The sequence below is a fragment of the Takifugu rubripes genome, chromosome 8, assembly GCF_901000725.2.
Source record: "Takifugu rubripes chromosome 8, fTakRub1.2, whole genome shotgun sequence".
In the NCBI taxonomy this organism is placed as follows: Eukaryota; Metazoa; Chordata; class Actinopteri; order Tetraodontiformes; family Tetraodontidae; genus Takifugu; species Takifugu rubripes.
The window spans coordinates 3411351-3431967 of NC_042292.1; the positions used below are offsets into that span (position 1 = coordinate 3411351).

Genomic DNA, 20617 nt, shown 5'->3' on the forward strand with positions numbered 1-20617 from the left:
ATAGAGCTTAGATTTATTTTATACTCTGGGGTGTTTTAGGATGGATTTGTGTCCTGTAATTGAAAGCACCGAATTCATACTTCTGTCAGCTCAGATTGTCAAAGTAAACTTCCTCCGCTTCTCCCGTTTTCACTTGGGAATTCACACATCCTGCACATCCTTTATTTTACTTCAAATCTAACCTTAAATATTAGTGTCTGACAGAAAACTTGTTGCTTTGATTCCTCATGACAAATCCAGCATCCGTTGATGATTGAATCTAACGTGCATGCACTAAAACGCGCGCCTGAATGTACAGCTTTGTGTTTGTTTGCAAGCGTATCCGCGTATGTTTGTCAGAGACTTGCAGAAACCAATTCAAAGTGGCGTTTTACACATTGTTTTAAACCCCGTGGTTTCTTATGCTTTGGGGGCATCTTTTAGGAAATCCCGCCAAAGCATAAGAAAGCATACGGAATACATTTACGCAATTGAATTCTGAACTGAACGTATTATTTTGAAAATCTGCTGCCGGAAACTCCACGGCGTCACGGACTTGACGACTTGCGCTTCTCCTCGCCCGGTTCAGCCGCATCAGAGTCCGCGCAGCGCGCAGTATGGATCCGTTACGCATGACGCACCGTCCTGTCAGGCACAGAGGCTTCTGTGACCCGCGACTCTGGCTGCTGTGAAGACATCAACTGTTAATGGAAAAAGACAGTCGAAGTCTGTCTGTGATTGAGAGGAACAAGTGAATCGTGAAGCCTCGTTTTCCGTCTCCAACGCGACGCACAGGCTTTTCCCCCCTTATACTTATTTTTTATTTTTACGGGACTATTATTTGCTGCCTTTCCTTTTGGTTGAGTGCTATATGTGGATAGTTATTGTGGACCATGGGAGACTCCGTGTTTCTTGACAGGCAAAATTCTTATCTCGTAAGTACTCGATTTATTGGCCATAAATTAATTAGAAGCACTTGAATGCTGCTGATATGGCGTGCTGAGAGCTTAAGCGCACTTGTGTACACGTCTGGCGTGCGCTCATGTCTGGACCACAGAGAGAGATGTTTATTTTAGGTTAACTTGTAGAGTTTGATGTTTCTACATAGAATTATTCATTTTTTCCAGCACTGCATACCTGCATTATTGTGTTTAGCTTTTCTTTTAATTGGACCTTTGTGAGCGCTGACAAAAATAACAGTCAGTGTTTGAAAATGGAAAGCAACTTCATGTGATGGAACGTCTGAAGTGACATGTGGTGCGCACGACCGCACATGTTTCCTGGTTTTGAAGTGGGGACTTCTGCTCAGAAAGCAGCTCGGCGAAGGGTTGAGATCTTAAGCGACCAGTCGCCACATTGCAGAACAGCTTACATAAAAGCGCCAAAGACTGTTGCAACCTCCACTGCGTGGTGCATTTTGCCATGCACCTTCTGGCATCTCCCTCTCCTCCTCCTCCTCCCATGAGGAGTCTCTCTGCCGCCTGTTCCAGTGACCTGTCCCATCTTTATGACTAATGTTACTGTGGCTGGAAACCCTCATAAAACTATGAGCTCTGATTGGAAAACAATACTCTTTCCCTGGCTTAGCTAGAGGACACTGCGGTCTGGGTTTGTGCTTGTGGTGGTGCGACCTGTCACCACACAGCCAACAGTGATGGTGTCTAATACTTACTGACCACAAGCCGAGATGGCGTAGCAGATAAATTCCCTATTACAATTCATACTCTGATAGGTTTGCAGTGTTTTAAAATACATCTTACTGGTTTTAAATTTGGTGGTATGTTGCCGCAGTTAATGGGAATGCAAATTAGACGTGTTTGCCAGCGTGTCATTTGATCAATTCGAACACATAAGTCACAAAAAACAGTTTTTCGTCTTTGTCTTCTTGACTGTTTTATCCCTTTCGGGGTCACGGGGAGGGTCCACATATGGGCGAAGGCAGGGTCCACCCTAGAATGAGTTGCCAGTTCATCGCATGGCCCTTTATGTGAGCATTTGTGGGTTTGGTGCCTAGTTCAAGAAAAACAACTTTCAACCTTCAAAAATATTCAGAATATCAATAGCGCCCCTACACACATGAAAGGTGCAATCTTATGTGGTTTCAGCTTGATTTCAGTTTTGTCTCAAAATTGTTTGCATCTCCAGTTGATCCGTGAGCTGCCTGCCCCCTAAATACACTGAGAAAGTAGGAATTTTTGTAAACAACACGGGGGTTGTCAACTTTAAAAAAAAACATACCAGGGGAACAGGCGGTGCACCAAAACAGAACAATCCACCATCCAGCCAATCACTGACGAGATGGTTGGGGTAGAGGCTCAGGGCTAAAATGCGCAGAGATATAAAACAAATAAAAATTTTAAATGTTCAACACCTAACAGCTGGAGTTAACAGCCATTTTAGCAATGCTAGCGTAGTGCAGATTCACTTTCGATGCACATTCAAGAGTTATAGAAACAGTGTTTTGTTTTGGATTAATTTCAAATGTCAACGGATGTGGTGTCATTCAAGATTCCATAGTGCACCTTTAACTTTACAGCATGCACTTTTGTGTTTTGAAAAAAAACAAAAAAAATTGCATTTTGTACTGGATTTTGAGCTTACGGCTGGAAAAGTTCTCATGGAATGTACCCGCATAGTTCACACAACAGCTACAACATTGCCACACCCTTTCTTCTCGCATATCAAGCTATTTCAGGTGCAAACATATTGTACCATCGACAGCATCATCTACATGCTACTTTTCTAAGCACAAGCCTTTTGTTAAATACCAGACTCTGCAATGGACCACTACATTGCATAGGCTACATAAATCAATGTTTGGATATCTTTGAGCATCTGCGAGCGTTTTCATTTGGATTTTCCCCGGATGTCACTCTTGTATTGTTGCTGCATCCAACTTCTTGTCTGACTGCAGATTCTGTGAAAAATAAGATCTATTCTATCAAACATAGCTTTGCCAACATGCTTTGCCACACCTGGCGGACTTATATTCATGGCTATGATAAGCTTTGGCGGCTGCGGCATGGCGGGAGCGCAGAGCAGACGTGCCTAGTGGAATTTTGGGGGTCAGGGTCAGGATGAAGAGCTCAGACACACAGAAGCTGTAGAGTCAGTTAAGGTATTGGAATCAATAGGGTTATGGTTCCTGTTGGGCACCACTCTGCGGAGGTATTCTACTTAAGTCTAGCTAGATCTACCTGGCACAGACTAAGAAAACAAGACAGGGATTATGCTCCTTACTTGTGTCGGGAATAAGTGATCCTCCAAAAAGAGTGAAAGGAAGACCCAAACCAATAGAACGTGTTACAGTCTTGTTAAAAGAAAGATCTATTTGGAATGTGCTACTCTATTGAAATGGTATCTGACAGTTAAGTGCATTTGTGGCCACTCCTAACAGGTGAATTTTCTTTATTTGCTGTCTGATTAACCTGGGATAGAAAATTAGATACACCCTTAAGTACATTTTCCCCTGTGTGTCTGATCAAATAGGCCACAGAAGCTTTATGGATGAAAAACAAACAGAACAAAATGCTCACAAAGCTCGCTGATTGTAAATATATGTCATCTTTCCCCATGAAACCGCACATTTATTGCACAAAAGCAACAAATAGCGAAGGGTTATATCCCTGCCAGTGCATCATAACTAAATACCAATGGACTCTCAGCCAGACTGCTCATTGCAGTCTCATAAATCCTCAATGCTGAGGTTGAACATCATACTGGAATGCAGTCAAAAGATAATGACAATGAAGCACAGCCCAAAAGCAAAATGCATTCTTGTTACTCAAGAATTATGCCCCCTCCAGGTGCTGAGGGTGGCCAAATTGTTTCGACAGACCTGCTTAGCCAGACCAATTTTTCTCCGAGGTGTGCAACAGCTGCCCATGGTTGCCATGGTGTAAACATTAATTGTCCTCCACTCCAGGAAAGCTGTGCTGATGTTGCGTGATGTATCCTCCTTGTGGCATCATGCTAACACAACACTGAATAATTCTCCTTTGATTTGAAGCAGAGTTCCTCATAACAAATTCTTCATGGTCTATTTTGTTACTTTCCCAGAAAATTAATAAAGGATTCATATCTTTTTATTCAGGTATTGTAACGTTGCTTATTTCTAATGAGCATGCTAAAACTTGCCTGAATAAGCTTCAATGTCAGTACATGTGAGGGCACATATTTAATATATTTTCCATACATGCGCTGTCTTGATTTGACAAAAGTGCACCTTTGTTAGTGTAAACAGCAGTTAAAAAAACCTGTTCCATCCACCCCCTTCTTCTTTTTTTACATTTCTCTTGTGAGCTTTTTCCACAGCCTGACAGGTAAAAGACATTTACCCTTCAAAGGTGTACTCTTGGGAAAAGGAGCCTGCTGTTTTGCTGATGCTCTTGCCAGCTGCAGAATTGTATAGTTTCATAGGTGAAGTAATACAAAACCTGGATGTCATATAATTACAGTGGAGTGTGTTTTACAATAATGGATATGAGTGAAGTAATCCTGGATGGAAAGCAGCCAGCTCTGAGGTCTGAGTGACTGAACAATGAACGTCTTTGTCTCAAGACTTTGTTGTACAGGTGGAACTGTCACAAGTTGTAAGCGACCCCATAAATGCAGGGCGGCTGCAGGTCACAACTCAAACCCTGCAGGACTGACAAATGTGCCACCGCTGCGCAACACAAAGGAAATATTGACAAAATGATTGATCGTCCTCCTCCTGTGTCTCCCTTTGTCCACTTCTCTCATCACTCACCATCCAGGGACTCCTGTCAGCCTGGTTGAGCGAGTACCACCCCCACCCCTCCAAATAGATCATCGTATTTTGCATCTATGCAAATCATTGTTTTCCAGAAATTCCTGTCCCCCCCCCCCTCTCTGCTTCTTCCTCCAGCACAAGTTTTGACCCACTGTAACCTCCACACCTGTTGGTGGGTGACCTGTTCTTTTGCATTAGGTGTGTTTGTTTTACTCCAGTGCCACTCCTAGAACAAACAGCACTGGCACAAAAAGCCACAAAGCTTCATATCTCGTCTCTGGGCTCTATTTTCCACCCATGTGTGGAGTCGAGGCCTGAATGTTGCAATTCCTGTTCTGCTAACAGTGCTGACAAGACTCTGTGTCCAGTATCCATGTTGTCAATATACATACATGAACATGGGGGTGTCCACATAAATAAGGGTATACCTTATTGTACCGAAATCAGCCCTTTTGCATTTCAGTGAGGGACAATCTGTGTTGCATAGACACAAGGACGTGCAGGACAGTTCCAAGAATTCCAGTATTAACATCTTCCTGGTAAATCCTAAGCCACTGTGTCAACATTTGTAAAAATCACCTGGCAAAAGACTTATTATTATTGCTTTCAGATTAGCGTAATTAAGCTTGCCTCACCCTCCGGCGACAGACCGCACAACCTTGGCAGAGAGCTAATTGTGAAAATAGAGCCCTGTCAGTTATTGTACGGCATAATTGATGAATGAAAAGACTTTATTGATTTGAAGGTCTATTCAAATGACAATTTTCATCAATGAACACAACCCTTAGGCGCTCCACAGAGCAAAATAATTAGCCGTTTGTAACACGCTTACATGCACACGAGGGGGTGTGTGGCATTGAGCATTTATGCGATTCCTGACAGAGTAACGTAGGTGTGTTGTTCGTAACAATGAATCTACTAGGAATTATTGTCTTTTCTTCTCTCTCTCTGCTGTTTTTGAGATAAAAACTCCTTCAGTTCAGCTGTTATTTTTTCAGTGGATCAGGGCTTTCTGACCTCTTATCATGCCTCTCTTCTTTTCTGACACACAGTCCAATGCATTCATGAACCTCACACTCCGAACGGTCATCTAATGCCTGTGTAGAGCTGTCAGAACGTGGCCAAGGGAAAAGGGAACGCTCAAAATTGCATCCGTCCCTCGTTTTTATTTCTAGGCCCTGTCAGGGGGAAAAAGGCGCTTGTTTTATTTTCAACAACCAAAGAGAAAGTCCGCCCTCCTTGAGACTTGTCTTTTTATGGAGATGGTCGAGGGCTGAGTAGGAAAACGAAGTAGGGAAAGTTCTGGCAAGATCTGATCTCCTTGCCGGGGGAGGTGTGATACCTCTTTCGCTAGGCCTGAGCGAAATATGGGCTGTAGATGTCTGAAGGAGTTTGATTTACAGCTGGAGCGCTTGCTTTCTTCATGACCTCACCCAGAGGTGTTTCTTTCTGCAGAGAAAGTTGAGGGAGTTGGTGATCAGGTTCAATAAAAGGGTAGGCATATTTCTTGACTGTTTAGGTAAATGTCATTCACCACAGTGCCATGTGAATTATTACATCAGAGCTTGGGAATTTCTAAAAGTATGTACTTTGATGCTCGCGAAGCTGAAGCATGTAACAATCTGGAATCAGGTCAGAGCTAATTGAGTTTGGCATCTTGGGTATTTTGAAATCCATCTAAACAACAAATCTTTTACGCACTCACATGGGGCACACGTAAATGAATGATGCACACAAAGCAGAACTAGGACGAAATCACAAGAATGTACTGTGCTGTCCTTCAAAAATCCACTCTAGCTACTTCAGAACTGACCAAAAGACAGGAATACGTCTTTCTCAAGAGTTTGCTTGAGAGTAATATCAACAAAGATGACTTCAGTTTGAAAGAGTGCAACTAAATACTTAAGTTCTGTCTATAAAATGAATTTATCTGGAAACTTACCATGGGATAGTTGCTTGATACAATATAGGTTGATACAATATAGCTGAAGAAGGATTTTTACTAGTTTGTGTTTAACATCAAAGCTGCTATTCTGTCTCAGAAATTGAATTTGTTTGTCCTTTTAAATATATTATGTTTGGTTATTTCTCACCTATTGTAAAATAAAGATACATTTGGATTTCAATTAAGTTTTTCCATGTATCATAGGGTTCAACAAACTTCGTATCCAACCTACTGACTTTGGTAGATCATGCAATGAACCGTTGTCCATTTTCTGTCATGCAGGTAACTTAGTTTGGGTCTAAACTCTGCCCAGTTCTTTTTTTTCAGTTTATCTCTATCTAAAGAGGAAACAAAATTGTTTCTATGTGCACCAGTTTTGTTGAATGTGTTTTAACTGAACTGTGCTCAACGCTGCCTCCCGTGACATTTGGTGGTATTACAACACTTGTTCATGCAGAAACAGGGATGAAATGAAACCCCAGTGATGGGGTAAAAAGTTCCCTCTGTTTCCCTGGGCAGAGCTTAAATGAGCCTTTAGAGTCTGAAGAAAATGTCTTGTAACTTCAAATTGCAAAGGCTGCTGTTAGCTATGGGCTTGTAGCGCGGGAAATATTTTAGCAGTAAAGTGACCTTTCCAGCTTGATGAGTAAAGTCCTGGATTAAGTGCGGTGCAGGGAACACTTTACTTTTTTACACAGATGAAATTGAGATAAATATGCCCCCAAACATGGCAGAATAACAGTGATTGCTGCTAAGATGTCTAAATGGGTTTACACAACTTTGGCAGCATATTCGAGCAAGTTTGCTTCTTCAATCTATCCAAGGCAGCCTTCATAAGGAGTATAAATGAAGGTGAACAAGTCACCACAAGGTGAAAAGTGGCACATCCTGCTTTAGAATAAATACCTTCATTCTTAGTCACTTGGCCTGTCAGATGAGATGATGCTCAGAGCTATAAGCATACGTGACTAGCTCACATCGCCACATTGATCATAACTGATTTTGTTTTCCAAATGTGGAGAGCATAAAAAAAATGATCGGAATGAAAGACAAACATGGCAAGTGATGAATTAATAGAAACAAGGCCGGGGAGATGGAGGCGATGATGATTGAACTGAAGGTGGAAGTTGAAGTTTCATGCTAATGACAACTCAGAGAGTCCCGATGAAGGAAATATTTAGAGCCAGGAAAAGAATAACAGCAAAGAAGCCAGGAAAAACAGATTTTCGTGACAAGAATAACACACACACACACACACACACACACACACACACACACACACACACACGCAAATGCCGTGGATACCAAGGACAGTTTATATTTTGGGTGCATTTAGTTGCCTGGTATGCACATACTTGCAAATGGCACAAACTCATTCTGTGTGTGTCCAGGTATTTAAGCTGTGAGTGTGTGTTGTGTGCAGATTTGAGACCCTGGAGTTCAAGGGCCCTTTGACTAAGACTAGATTAGCTGCTTTCAGACTTGGCCCTGGAATGTGAAGATCAACAAGTGTGTCACGAAAGTACTGCACACTTCATTATGACACGCACACTGTTTACCTTCCGATATATTAGTCCAAGAATATTCCTCCTGTCCTCACGTCTGTTTTAGTTCTGGGACTTAATTTGAACGATTCAAAGAAGCACTACCTGAAAAAAAAGTTTGTTCTATTCAGAGTTGTAAAAAGTAGCCACAGTTCTGTGAACACATGTGTTTAAAGATGACAAAATCCAACTGATTTCAATTAAGTTTATTCAATATATGTCAGATACTTAAATCCTCGTCAGTCAGTTAAATTGACATTTGGTAGTTTTATTCTTTGCAATTTACATTATTTTATCAGGAAAGAATGTCTTCAGAGTGAATGATAAGTAATAAACGTCTAGGTTGATAAAAAGTGATTATGAAATCGCCAGCAATGTGAATCAACTGCAACATTATGAGTAAAAACATTAAAGTCCTCTGTGTGCTGGAAGGTGAATAATAGAGCAATAACAGGAAACATGGAATTCATACGCTGACTGATGGATGGATGGTTGCGTAATGTCTAATAGAAATTGTGATGCTGGCCGTTGGGTCCTGAATGAACAGAAGTTTCAGCTGACCTCACATTGAAATCCTGTCGATGTCATAATGCTGCTTTTCATTGATGTAGCTGCAGCCACCATGTGAGGCTCCATTTATCTTTTATATTTGCAGAAACGGGTCGAACAGAGCGGGAAGTTCCGTGTCGTTTCGGAGTGATTAAGCACAGTTGCTGACCTTATAAATGGTGTTGAATGATAGCTGGTGGGTACCTGCACATTGTATGAAAGGCTTCTTTCACCAAGTTTGGCAAAAGTAGGCCTAGAAAGGATTGCTTCTTGAGAGCCATTAAAACTTTCATAACCATAACCAAATTAAATCTGGGATCACGTATGTCCAACAGCTCAGCACAGAAGGGGGGACAACTATGTGTCATCAGGGAACTAAGTCCCATTAAAACAAGTGAAAACCACTATCCTAAAGCCAAGTCATGCTTTTAATTTACAACATTGCTGAGACCTTAAGCAGACTCCAGCGCTGTCGCCTGACCTTGACCTGCCTAAAATCATAACTCTGTTACCGAAGCACAGACCTGAAGTGCTCTGATCCGCCCTCTTGTTCTGCATGTGTTTCCTGCATAGCATTTCTTTAATCTGCTGGTCCTTGAGGACCAGCTGGAGGTAAAGATAAATAAAAACATGCTAATTCATAAAACGTCAAAGTTTTTTTTTTTTTTATCAACACAAATGGGAAGTGTAGAGGGAGAAGGCCTGTAAGGGTGTAAACATAGAATCTTGTGGGGTAGCTTTGGATTTTTTTGCCTGCTAGCTCATATTTTGGTACACGTTGTGATCAGCTATTCAAGTTCTTGCTCACAAGTGCAAGACTGACTTTAAACGCGATCTGTTGCTTTCATGGATAAGTGTTAGTGGGAAGGTGATAAGTGCTTTGCCATGTTAATTAAACACCACATTATCACATACTGGCCTGACCTACTAATTACCATTAACACTTACAGAGTTCTTTACTGGCACACACTCATTCCACACTCGCGCTCTCGGTCAGTTTAAAATGGGCTGGGTGTCAGCACCGGAGCGAGCCTTCTGTTCGTTCCCTTTCCGCTAGGAAATCAATAATGGACCGGCCGACCCCACTTTGACCTGTGTTCCACATGCACGGCCGGCGTGCGCACACCCACGCAGTGTCACATCCACTGGCCGGGGAAGAGAACAAAGCAATGCTGGGCCGTGGCGGGCGTGGCGAGGAAGTTACACTTGGCTCAAACTTCCTGGGCTGAAACAAGGCCGATGGCTTTAAACGGAGATTTAATTACTTCTGAAGGGTTTTCTCTTACACGCTTCATTGTTGAAGCTTTGTTGTTGCTGATTTACATCATATTGCTGCAGTAGACAATTTCAGGTTCTTGTCTGTTCTGTTTTTGAACCTCCTACAAGAGGGTCTGGCATGTCCTGTTGCCATATTTAGAACCTTAAATGGTAAATTTAGCTTTCACTGCATTCAAAAAGTAAGCATAGCCTAACTAGTTTCCTTCAGCATTCTTATTTTCTTTCTTTAAATGGCTGCTCTGTGGTCTATTTAGGCACATGTGACAATCCAAGTATTAACAGAGAGGACCAGGTTTGCCAGTGGAGATTAAAAAAGGAACGTGCAGAAATGCCTCTTTTCTGTGCGTGCACATTCATCCGACATGATGTAAGTGCTGAGCAGTTGCTGGTCCACTGATGGTCCCCGGAGGCTTTCGTTTCACCATGTCTCAGCTGGTCAAACATTCCAGCGTAGACATGGAAGACTCACTCAACACTGGAAGCTGCACATTGAGGGGGGTAGGGGGCTTCTTGTTGACCTTCCCGAATAGACCCTGGGTTGCGGAATGGAGGGCCTTGAGTTGTTCTTCACTGAGACGCAGAAACGGGTTCAACGCAGTAACGCCATATGAGAATAGAGAAGTGTCATCTTTGATCCAAACTGGAAAAATCAACACGGTCACAGGGCATTTGTACATATTTCACAGAGGGTGTTTGTTTGTGCATGAATGAACATCCGCACACACTCCACATGATATTCCATGTAGGAAAGCAGCAGGTACATGCATGCAGACGTGCTGCATTTGCACATACTGTACTTGTTCCACATGCCCAGTCTTTTTCTTTTTCCACCTGTGGACTACATCTTCTGAACATATGAAGCAGCTGCATATGTGACCCACGCACGCACATCTGAGCTCCCCTGTAAATTCCACCATGTGTCTCACAAAGCGACCACGTCTCTGTCATCTCCATCAGCAACGGGGAACGGGCCGTCAGGTTCTAATCCCGGCTCTTTAACTACCGTGCAGGATTAACGGGGGAGTTTTACAGAGACTCTGCTGTGATCCTGCTGTGTTGAGTAGATATGACGGAACAAGTCGCAGCAAGGGAAAATCCAAGGCGACGCGCTTTACTTTTATCGGCTCATGTTCTCGCCACTGGCTTGAAAAACCCCCCAACTATTCCCTAATAGGATCAGCTTATTCGCTTACATTCATGAAAACATCATCTGAAGCCTGGGGAGTGTGTGATCTGTGAAGCCACACACACACACACACACACACACACGCACACACACACACACACGCACACACAGTTTAATGAGTTATCCATGCATTTAAACTCTGTCCGCACTTTTTCTGTTCGTACAACGGTCAGGAAGTCCCTCTTATCCTCAGCGACAGAAGCTTCCTTTAAAAATGCCAACTCACCTCATGTGTCCAGCACGTTAGCGTGGATATTTGCACCGAGGAAGTTTTGGGCTCCCCCCTGCAGAAACATCCACAACGACATGAGACTGTTCAGAAGCTGACAACAGCATCTTGACGGCAGCTGTTGGAGCAATGACAGACCAAGGACATTGGGGGGGTTGAAATTAATTGCCAGAAATTCTTGAATTCATTGTGTAGGCTGAGATGTCTGGAAACGCTTTGGTCATTAGGTTGCATCAAAGCAACAATTCTATAAAAGGCTTCCTGACTTTTCTTTCATCCTATAGCTGCCATGTGACACTTGTGAAGCACAAATGTATGGATTTTGAGACCATTATTGACTGGAGCGATTTTAACTGTAGACATTCATCAGATAGGGTGAGGGGGCGAGGCCTCTGGAGTTGCATTCTCCTTTACATCTGAGGCTTGGTGCCTTGTGGCATTTTGGCATAAATTCCAATTCTAATCTCTGAATTTATCTGTTTCATATTTTGTGAGTGATGGAGTGGCCCAGTGGCTCTCTGGGAAGCGCGGTTGTGTGCGAGCTAGTTCCCACGATGTTGATAGAGTTGAGCCCTCCAACTGCAAAATCTTGGATGGGAAAAAAATGCCCAAGGGGCCACTAACGCAACCAATTTGACTGACTGACTGATATAATGTGCACACATGTAGACTGATTGAATAATGGCAGCCAAGCAGTCATGAATCTCTTAATGCAAAACACTATAGCTCCAGTAAAATATGGAGAAAAGTATCCATGTGGTGCAATACTATTTCAGCTTGGCAACGTTTATAGTGTTTGTGTGGATAAATGACCTAAAGACAATAATTAGATGCAGTTGGGAAGTCATTGGGGGGATTTTGCTAGTGAGCAGAGCGAGGGCGGGGAGCAAGTCTCTCCCTCTCTCCCTCCAATCACCTTTGGAATTCGATATTGCCTCGGGAAGAAAAAAAATCGGAATGTAGTCATTACATCATTTCTATAATGAGTTGCAGTTTGACTTTCTACGGATGTTATTTCCGGATTGATTTCCAGCCAGTGGTACGAAAATGTGGAAAAGCAAACAGACCTGCCGTCTGTGAGAGTAAATTCGCCCAGTGAAATAAGCAGCAGTGATGGAAGAGCTAGCTAAAAAGTCAAACAGAAAACTTTTTATTTCCTTGAATCTTGTGAATAATCCCTCCATCTTGTTGGGTGAGTTAGAAGTCTGTTGACCAAAAATCGAGTTCACCCCTGGAGCCCAAAAGCAACCATCTTCTGCTTTACTGTCTGGCAGTGGTGGGGCTACTGCTGCGTTGTGACCTTAATCTGATGTTTATACCCCCCCCCACACACACACACAGACTGCAGATCATCTAAGACTGTGCTGCTACTGTCAGGCAACAATGAGGTACTTTTGGTTTAAATAGAGCAATCAATTTTTTCCATATTGTACTAAACTACCCCACCCACAAAACCACAACCACCATCCACACCAACCAAAGCAGACATACACACACTCTATCTCCAGAACTGCGTAGTAGGCAGCCACCAATGCATGTTAGGCTTGTAATGATTAACCAGCTTCATTGGCTCAGCTGGACTCAGAGAGTAGAGAAGAATTTACTCAGAATTTACACAGCCATTGTTTTTTACTTGACGCACATAAAGTCAATATATTTAGTGCCAGTGTGCATTAATGTCAGCGCAGTGTTTCTAACATAAATTTACCATTCACCACACAGACACACCCACCCCCACAAATGCACAGCATAGATTAGCATAGCTTCTTTGTCAAAAATCCGACATGGTGTTGGTACCTGATTTTCTTTGCCCTTGTGAGTTATGTAAGCCTTATGCAAGCTCCTTAAATCTTCAAGGTGGGGCCTCATTATTGCTGCAGGCCCCTCATTTTAATTTGTCTTTCATTTGCCTGAAGTGCTCCCAGGGTTTTAGATGTGCCTGCCAATGATTTGGGGTAATATTTGGAGCCTGCACTCAAAGTTGCTCATTCTTGTGACCAAGCCAGAAAGGCCTCATTAAATACAAAGGCAGACGGGACCTGTGTGCTAATTTTACATGCTAATTCACCAGCAAATATTGGTAGCCTGTCTGGAGGGAGGAAATACAAATAAAGCTGTTCAGTTTATTCAGTGACAATGCCTGTCAGAGCTGTTCACTTGGCTTAATGATGTGCCAAAACTAATAGAAATAATATATTGCATCTCATTTAATCTGCCTCTACAGGTTTTATGGAAGTGTGTTTTATGAGTTAAGTTGTTTAATAAGTTAGTCCTCTACACCACAACATCTAATGTCCATCCTTTAGTTAAGCATTTCTCAATTTAATCTTGTGTAATAATAAACTCTAAGAAACAGTTATTTGCCGTTACAATGGGTGCGGTTTCAATAGTAGCACCTCTCGTAATCTTTTTTCCTCACACCCCCCCTATGCTGGAACTTCATTACCTCACATTTTACAACTGCTGATAAGCTGGCGAATAAAGTCTCCATCGGGTTATGTAACACGTGTGGACAACAGGCATCCATAATTTACTTGTTATTTTCCCCTTTGGGCAGCATCAGGGACGACCAGAAACAGGTGGAAGAAGCCGAATGACATACTCTACACATGTGCAATCGCAGACATACACACCCCGGCAGCGCTGGCCGACAATCAAGGGTGGTCAGTAATTACCAGCAGATGTGAGTCTTGTGGAGGTTTCGGGTTAGCGAGAGCAATCTATTACATGCGTGAACTGAGCCAACATGCAAAAGACAGGGGAGGGGGTGGTGAAGAAGTGCTGAAACGTACTTGGACATTCCTCTGGAGCAGCGTTGTGGTACGGTAGATCTGCTCATTCCAGCTGCAACACAAAGGACAGGGAAGGACTTTTGCAGGAGTAGCAACTTGTTACCCTCTCAGAGTGTCTTGTGGGTTTTACTTGCCACGTGCCGTCTTATTTAAAGACACTTGGGCACATTTTAGCAACTACGTGCAACATGTCACACTTTGCCAACATACCCCGAGTGGTTAGGTGCAGGTACAACGTTTAGCAACCTGTTGAGAAAACGGTCAGGCTCCCTTTTGAGTTGCTCCAGCCTCCGCAACGGTTCCAGTTGCCTTGGAAAGATGCACATATGTTGAAAATACTTTGCAGCCCTAAATAAAACCTTCTGTGCCTGGGCGAGATGCTGAGAGCTTTGCCAGCGTTGCGGTATTTGATGCTCTGGGAACGAGACTTGTTAAAGAATCAGTTTTTATGCTTTAATCTACTTTTGCTATTTGTAGTTCTGCTGTCCACATTCTGCTACAGTTTCATGGAATTCCCCCAGTCAAGGATTTCTGAATATGTTTTATATCTTGTGTGATTATTTCATGCATTTCACTCTAAATCATGCATCCATTTTCTGAGAACTGCTGCTGGCTGCTAAGTTATTGCAGTGCTTCCGTCCCATCCCAGCAGCCACCGGGGAGGAACACAACATTTACTCATACACAAAAAAATATCAGTGGAAATCCCAGGCAATCAAACCTGAAACCCATGATGGATGATTCTGGTTCACACAGAATGTGGTGTTTGGTTTTTTCATTTCCCCCCTCCCCCCATCAATTTGGAAGTATGTAACACAGAGCAGAGGGAAGTGCTGCCCCGGAATGACACATAAAGTGATACCTGTGCTCTCTCTATTATGCATGTGGCTTACCTGCATTTATGGCTGTGCTTACTTCAACCATCTTAACCTGCTGATTTATTGGAAACGGCGCCATAGAGAAAACACACTTAAACCATTGATTTATTAAGATGTCTGCTTGAGTTTAAGTAAAGAATGTGACCTTGTAAAGTTTACATGAAAAGAAAAGAGGTGTGTCTGGAACGCAGGCTGCAAATGTGCACAGAGTTCCATGTCATTTTATTCACCTCTGGTCACCAACGTCATTGTCGGGTTTATTATTCAGGAGCTGCTAACGCAGATGTCGAAATACTGTCAGACTCTATCTGCCTTTACTGTGGAGATTGTTGTGAAATGTTTATTATTATGAGCTTTAAAGGCTGCATTTATCTGTGGAAATTGCTGGAGTGAAGAGTGGAATATGCACTCATTTATAGTAGTTGTGGTCAATGATAGCCGTGCAGTCCTCTAAATATGAAATAATAAGCATGGCAGGTATAGCGTGGTGTTATTTCTTTTTTATGTGCGTCTGTGGTGCTGTCAAAAAGTAATCTGGCTTGTTCACACTTCAGGACAGAGCTTTTTTGCCCGTGGGTCTGTGAAGGTGTTATCAGTTAGTTGATATAAAATCGATTACATTCCCCAAAATATTCCAGATGTGTGGCCACATGAATGTCTTTATCTCTCTTTATCTCTCCAGTTGATTCTATGAGTATGCTCTGCCGTGGAAACTGGCATATATTTATGTGTCTATATATAGTATGGTTCAGGATGAGATCAGAGCAGAGGTGGAGGAAGATCGGAGGGTCAAGATGGTGACTATGTACCAACAAGGCAAGGTAGGAGCACGCCGAACAGCGAAAACTCACCTGGCCAGAGCTCTAGAGACTCGAACCCCAGCACATCAAGTTCCTCATCCAGTCAGTATACGACGTTCTCCCAAGACCAACCAATCTGCAGCACTGGAGCTTAGCAGCCACTGCGACATGCCAGCTGTGCAAAAAGAGAGCCACCCTTGAACACATCCTCAGTTGCGGAAGCCTCAGGGGACGGACGGTATCGCTGGCGTCATGATCAGCTGCTTAGGACTCTGGCAGACACAGTCAGTGCAGCAATCAACAACTGCAAGTACCAGAACACTCCCAAGCAGTCCATCACCTCCGTCAGAGCTGGGGAGAAGGCACAACAACCAAGTTCCTTTGGGGGGCTTCTCACCATGGCACGGGACTGGAAACTGCAAGTCAACCTGGGAAGACAGCTCAAGTTCCCAGAGCACATCTCGACCACTTCACTCCGCCCAGATATGGTGCTAACATCAGAGTCAACTAAGCAAGTGGTTCTGGTTGAGCTTACTGTCCCCTGGAAAGACAGATTGGAGGAGGCCAACGAGCGCAAGAGGGCCAAATATGCCAATCTCCTAATTGAGTGCCAGAACAAAGGCTGGAAAGCCCGCTGCGAACCAGTCGAGGTGGGGTGTTGGGGTTTTGCTGGCCAATCACTACCCCGCACCCTAAAACTCCTTGGAGTAAAAGGCCAGCTCTGAAGAAGAGCCATCAAAACCATCATAGAAGCTTCGGAGAAAGCCTCAAAATGGCTATGGATCCGGAGGGGGGATCCGTGGAGTAGTGAGCCACTTGGACGCAAGTCGGGAGCTGATCACCCCCGGCTGGGTCGCCCGAGCGAGGGTGTTTGATGATCAAAGACCTGAAACACCCTATGACCTCGGGTTCATCACTGATGATGCGTCCAAGTAGCACCTAGAGGTGTATTCAATAACTATATATATATCTGTCAGAAATAGAGCAGCAACCACATGCTGTATAGGGAAATAGCGTTAGTCATCAAGCTACCGGTACTTGGCTCCACTTCTGCAAGCAAAGCATTAAACGTTACCAAGCAACAGTTTTCACCACAACAACAAATCACATTGATATGTGTCAGAATTTTAACTTTTAAATGAAAAAAACAATCATTTGTATGTACTTTTCATTTGTGCAACATGCACCAGAGGCTGTTATCGATGGGACAAGGTCCAGTGCCCCCTGTGGACCCAGCGTCCGTTAAGAGACAATTTATGAATTTTTGGAGGAACTTGTAAACCCTCATGATGCAAAGTGCCTTCTGGCATCATTTACTTTACTTTAAATCCTGTGCAGCACAACTTTTCACTCTGAAGATTATGAGAGCCAGGATGCTAAAAGACGGAACAGAAGATGAGGCAAACTGTCTTGAAAGTTTATATATTTCAAGAGGAAATTGTTGGAACTGTCATGATGTTCTGCTACAGCGCGGTGTGCTTCACTGCTTCTGATTTTGGAAACACCCAACAAACTCATCCCTGCTGGCCTGAGGGGCATCATATCTTGCGAACAAAAGCAGGATATAGTTTGAACCATTCAGAGCTTTGTAGACCAAAAGTTAGGTTTGGAAATATATCCTTTGACTCACATGAAGCCACTGGACAGGTGTGACATGGTCCATTTTCCTAATGTTAGCTAATTAATTAACTAGTTAATGAAAATGAGTGCATGAGCAAGTTTTCTCTGTTTTGTCTCTGGACAGAAAACCTTTAACAAGGTGAGCGCTGATCTTTGATCTTTCATTTCCAGGGCCAAACATGTCTTGTCTGCATTCAGCTGGAAAAATAATTGACGCATCCCTTTATTGAACCGTATATGTATGAGAGGAGGTCAGAAACTGTCGATATAGGATGACAGTAAAACTGTAAATGCATTTTTTGGCTGATACGCTCCCCTAGACCCACACTGTCTATTATGCTTGATGAAAGGTCAAATACCTCTCATAAACAGAAAATGAATGAATGATGGTGGCGTTGGTAAAACTTAGCAACCACTTTTATTTTGGAGACAAACATTTGGAGGTAAAGGACGGTGATTCGCAGCTGCCTGGCAGTTTGTCTCATCCAGACCACAATGGCAGCGTTACACCTCACCAAGCGTCCGCCTCCCCAAAATAAACTAAAATCCGCTGTTCTGCTTGAATAGTCCAAAGGAATTATTTTCCATTCTCCAACATATGTTGATATTTGTGTGGTGAGATTTGTGTATTTTTTGTGATCTCATTAACTTTAATGGGCTAAATTGCAGCATTGTCTGTTGCCCATTATCTCTATGAATACATGCGCATAAAAATGAGCATTTAGTAGTTGTAGCTGAATGTCATTATTAGTAGAGTAAATTTGGCGAATGATTTTATCACTTGAAGTCTAAAGGGACAAGTGGACAAAACTGGAATCTATATGGGAAGAAAGAGGGACGAGTTAATCCTGAACTCTTACACACATTTGCGTCTGTGCCTGAGTGTCTAGCAAGGCTGTCTGTTTAAAGCTTGAAAGGCTTGACAGCTAAAGTAAATCACGAAGCAGTGTTCTTTTATTTTGCTTTCCTCCATTAAGTGATTTCCTGGTGCGTAACAGGTTTATTTAAAGTTGGAGTCCTAAATGTTCCATGTGTTTGAAGTTTGAACCTTTTGTCCATGTGAAAAAGACGGTCTCTTTTTTTGTTTTTCTTGAGGACACTGGGGTTATGTCTTTAGTTTGTTTCTAGTGCTCTGTAGGAAAGCTGTCGTGGGAGTTTTAAAGATTAGTTTGACGAATATTTTACCCAGAGATCTGGCACTTCATCGACCTATTTTAGACTATTTTAACGGTAATTTGCTGACAACTGATGAATCTATTCTTGTCAAAGGTTTTAGCAGGCTTATTGGCATTAGGTTATCTGTTTGTGCATTGGAATGCACATCCATGTGGATTATGATGGGCTTTCAGCTCATTGTTTCCAGATTCAGTCAGTAATACTGGGAGTTTTTTTCCCCAATTGCTTCTCCTTTCAGCATTCCACAAGATTCTTAGCTTGACACTTGAGAAGCGGGGCTCATCCATCTCCTTCAGAATCCCTGTTGGGCACAATGCGGGAAGGGCCTCCTGTGTCCAAATGTTTGCCTTTTCGTAGCAGTGCGTGGACCCTCGTGGACCCTCCAGCTGCACGTTAGGTGGAGTTAGTGGGGCAGAAAGGGCTTCTTCAACCACAAATTAAAGTTTAGGCCACTGGGTTGGTATAGTAGGTATGGTGGCTCTTCAGGTTGTCCGCATGTTGTTTGGCTTCCATGGCTGAAGGATGCTTCTGCTGCTTCACTGCACTAAGTGGGGTGCGATAACAAGTGAGCAGGATAAAGGATTCCAAAAAATACTGGCGATGGAGGCCGAGTCATGACAACTTCTGACACAACCGCAATATAAAAAAGATTTGCTCTTAGCGTTTATCAGGTAAAATCAAGAGCAAGTAAACACAGACACATTAGAGAACGCTTGTAAGCTGTCTGTCTGGATAAGGCATTAGATAAATTGCGGCAATGTCTATTCTTCCTTAGCCGCTCCCTCTTCCTGACCTCTCCTCTCCGCAGAGGAATGCGTGGCCAAGGGTTTCGAGTGACTCAGATGTTCATCAAAGCCGGGGTTTTGGGCAGTTCATTACGCTTTGCTCAAATTCAATTTCACCATCTCAGCGGCGAGGCTGCAGCACTGACCTGTCTGCAGCTGAAAAATGAACACCGCCTTCTCTGTCTACCTGCATTAACCATCCCCTGCTCTCCCTTTCCTCATTGTTAGCTTGTGTCTACAGTGAACATATTGCAAATCCATCAGCGAGGGTCTATTTCCTGCCCCCTTCTTCCACACGCCACAGTATCTCTCTGTAAAGGAGACAATCTGCAGTTTTCATTCTTAGTTAGCTAATATCTCAGCTTTTTCATCAGTTTACTTCTGTGAAAGTAAAACAGAATCCAAATAAAGAGTTTGAACCTAAAAGAGGTACTCCAATTAAATCTGGACGCACTCAAGTTAATTAATTAGAGCACCTTGTATCATTTTGTGGGCTCTAATGTGTAAATTACACATAATTCAACTTTTTAAATGTTTTCTACTGTTATTTTTGTGCATAAAAAGGTGTGAATGCAGCTGTCATTTGATAAACATCATTTCTGAGGGAATATACTTGTTAATAGCAACAGTGTGCTAACGTTGCTATTCAGTATTTTTTTTACAGTTAATATCTGTTAACCACAGAGGCTTCATTCCAATTTGATCAGTGCACTGATGGTTCTCTACTGCTACTGTTAACTTTAATCAGGGTGATTTTACCTGGAACAGCCTGTCGGGAAGGAGCGTCCGTCTGGCACCTGTTGACATCCAGAGTCTGTCAGAGCTGGAGAGGGCCCGGCTGCAGGAAGTGGCCTTCACCCGTTTACACCAGGACTATGACCTGGGATGCCAGATAACCATGCCAAAAGGTGAGTGAACACGTGTGCTGTAATGCAGAGTTTAACGCCATTACACAAGTTTTATGTCTGTCGGTCGGGTGGGATTTACTGCTGCAGCCGTGAGACCGTGACATTTATTTGACTTCTAAGAGTGGAAAAACACATCTGTGACTGCCTCCGGAACTGTGGCAAATGATGCTCATTTGGTGATCTGAGTCAGGTTCG

The 20617-nt window shown here is 43.0% G+C and overlaps 1 protein-coding gene across 2 annotated transcripts in view; it reads left to right on the forward strand.

Annotated features, from left to right (window-relative positions):
* Positions 1-20617, forward strand: part of LOC101068827 (rho GTPase-activating protein 6) — a 58771-nt gene that overhangs the window by 23791 nt on the left and 14363 nt on the right. Inside the window, exons 1-2 of one of the 2 annotated variants that reach the window (XM_011606126.2) lie at positions 553-914; positions 20263-20422. In XM_011606126.2, the coding sequence (XP_011604428.2) occupies positions 873-914; positions 20263-20422 (202 nt within the window). In that variant the 5' untranslated portion in view covers positions 553-872. Of the gene's footprint in view, positions 1-552; positions 915-20262; positions 20423-20617 lie in introns of those variants that run through there. The other variant, XM_003966451.3, reaches the window with a different exon arrangement.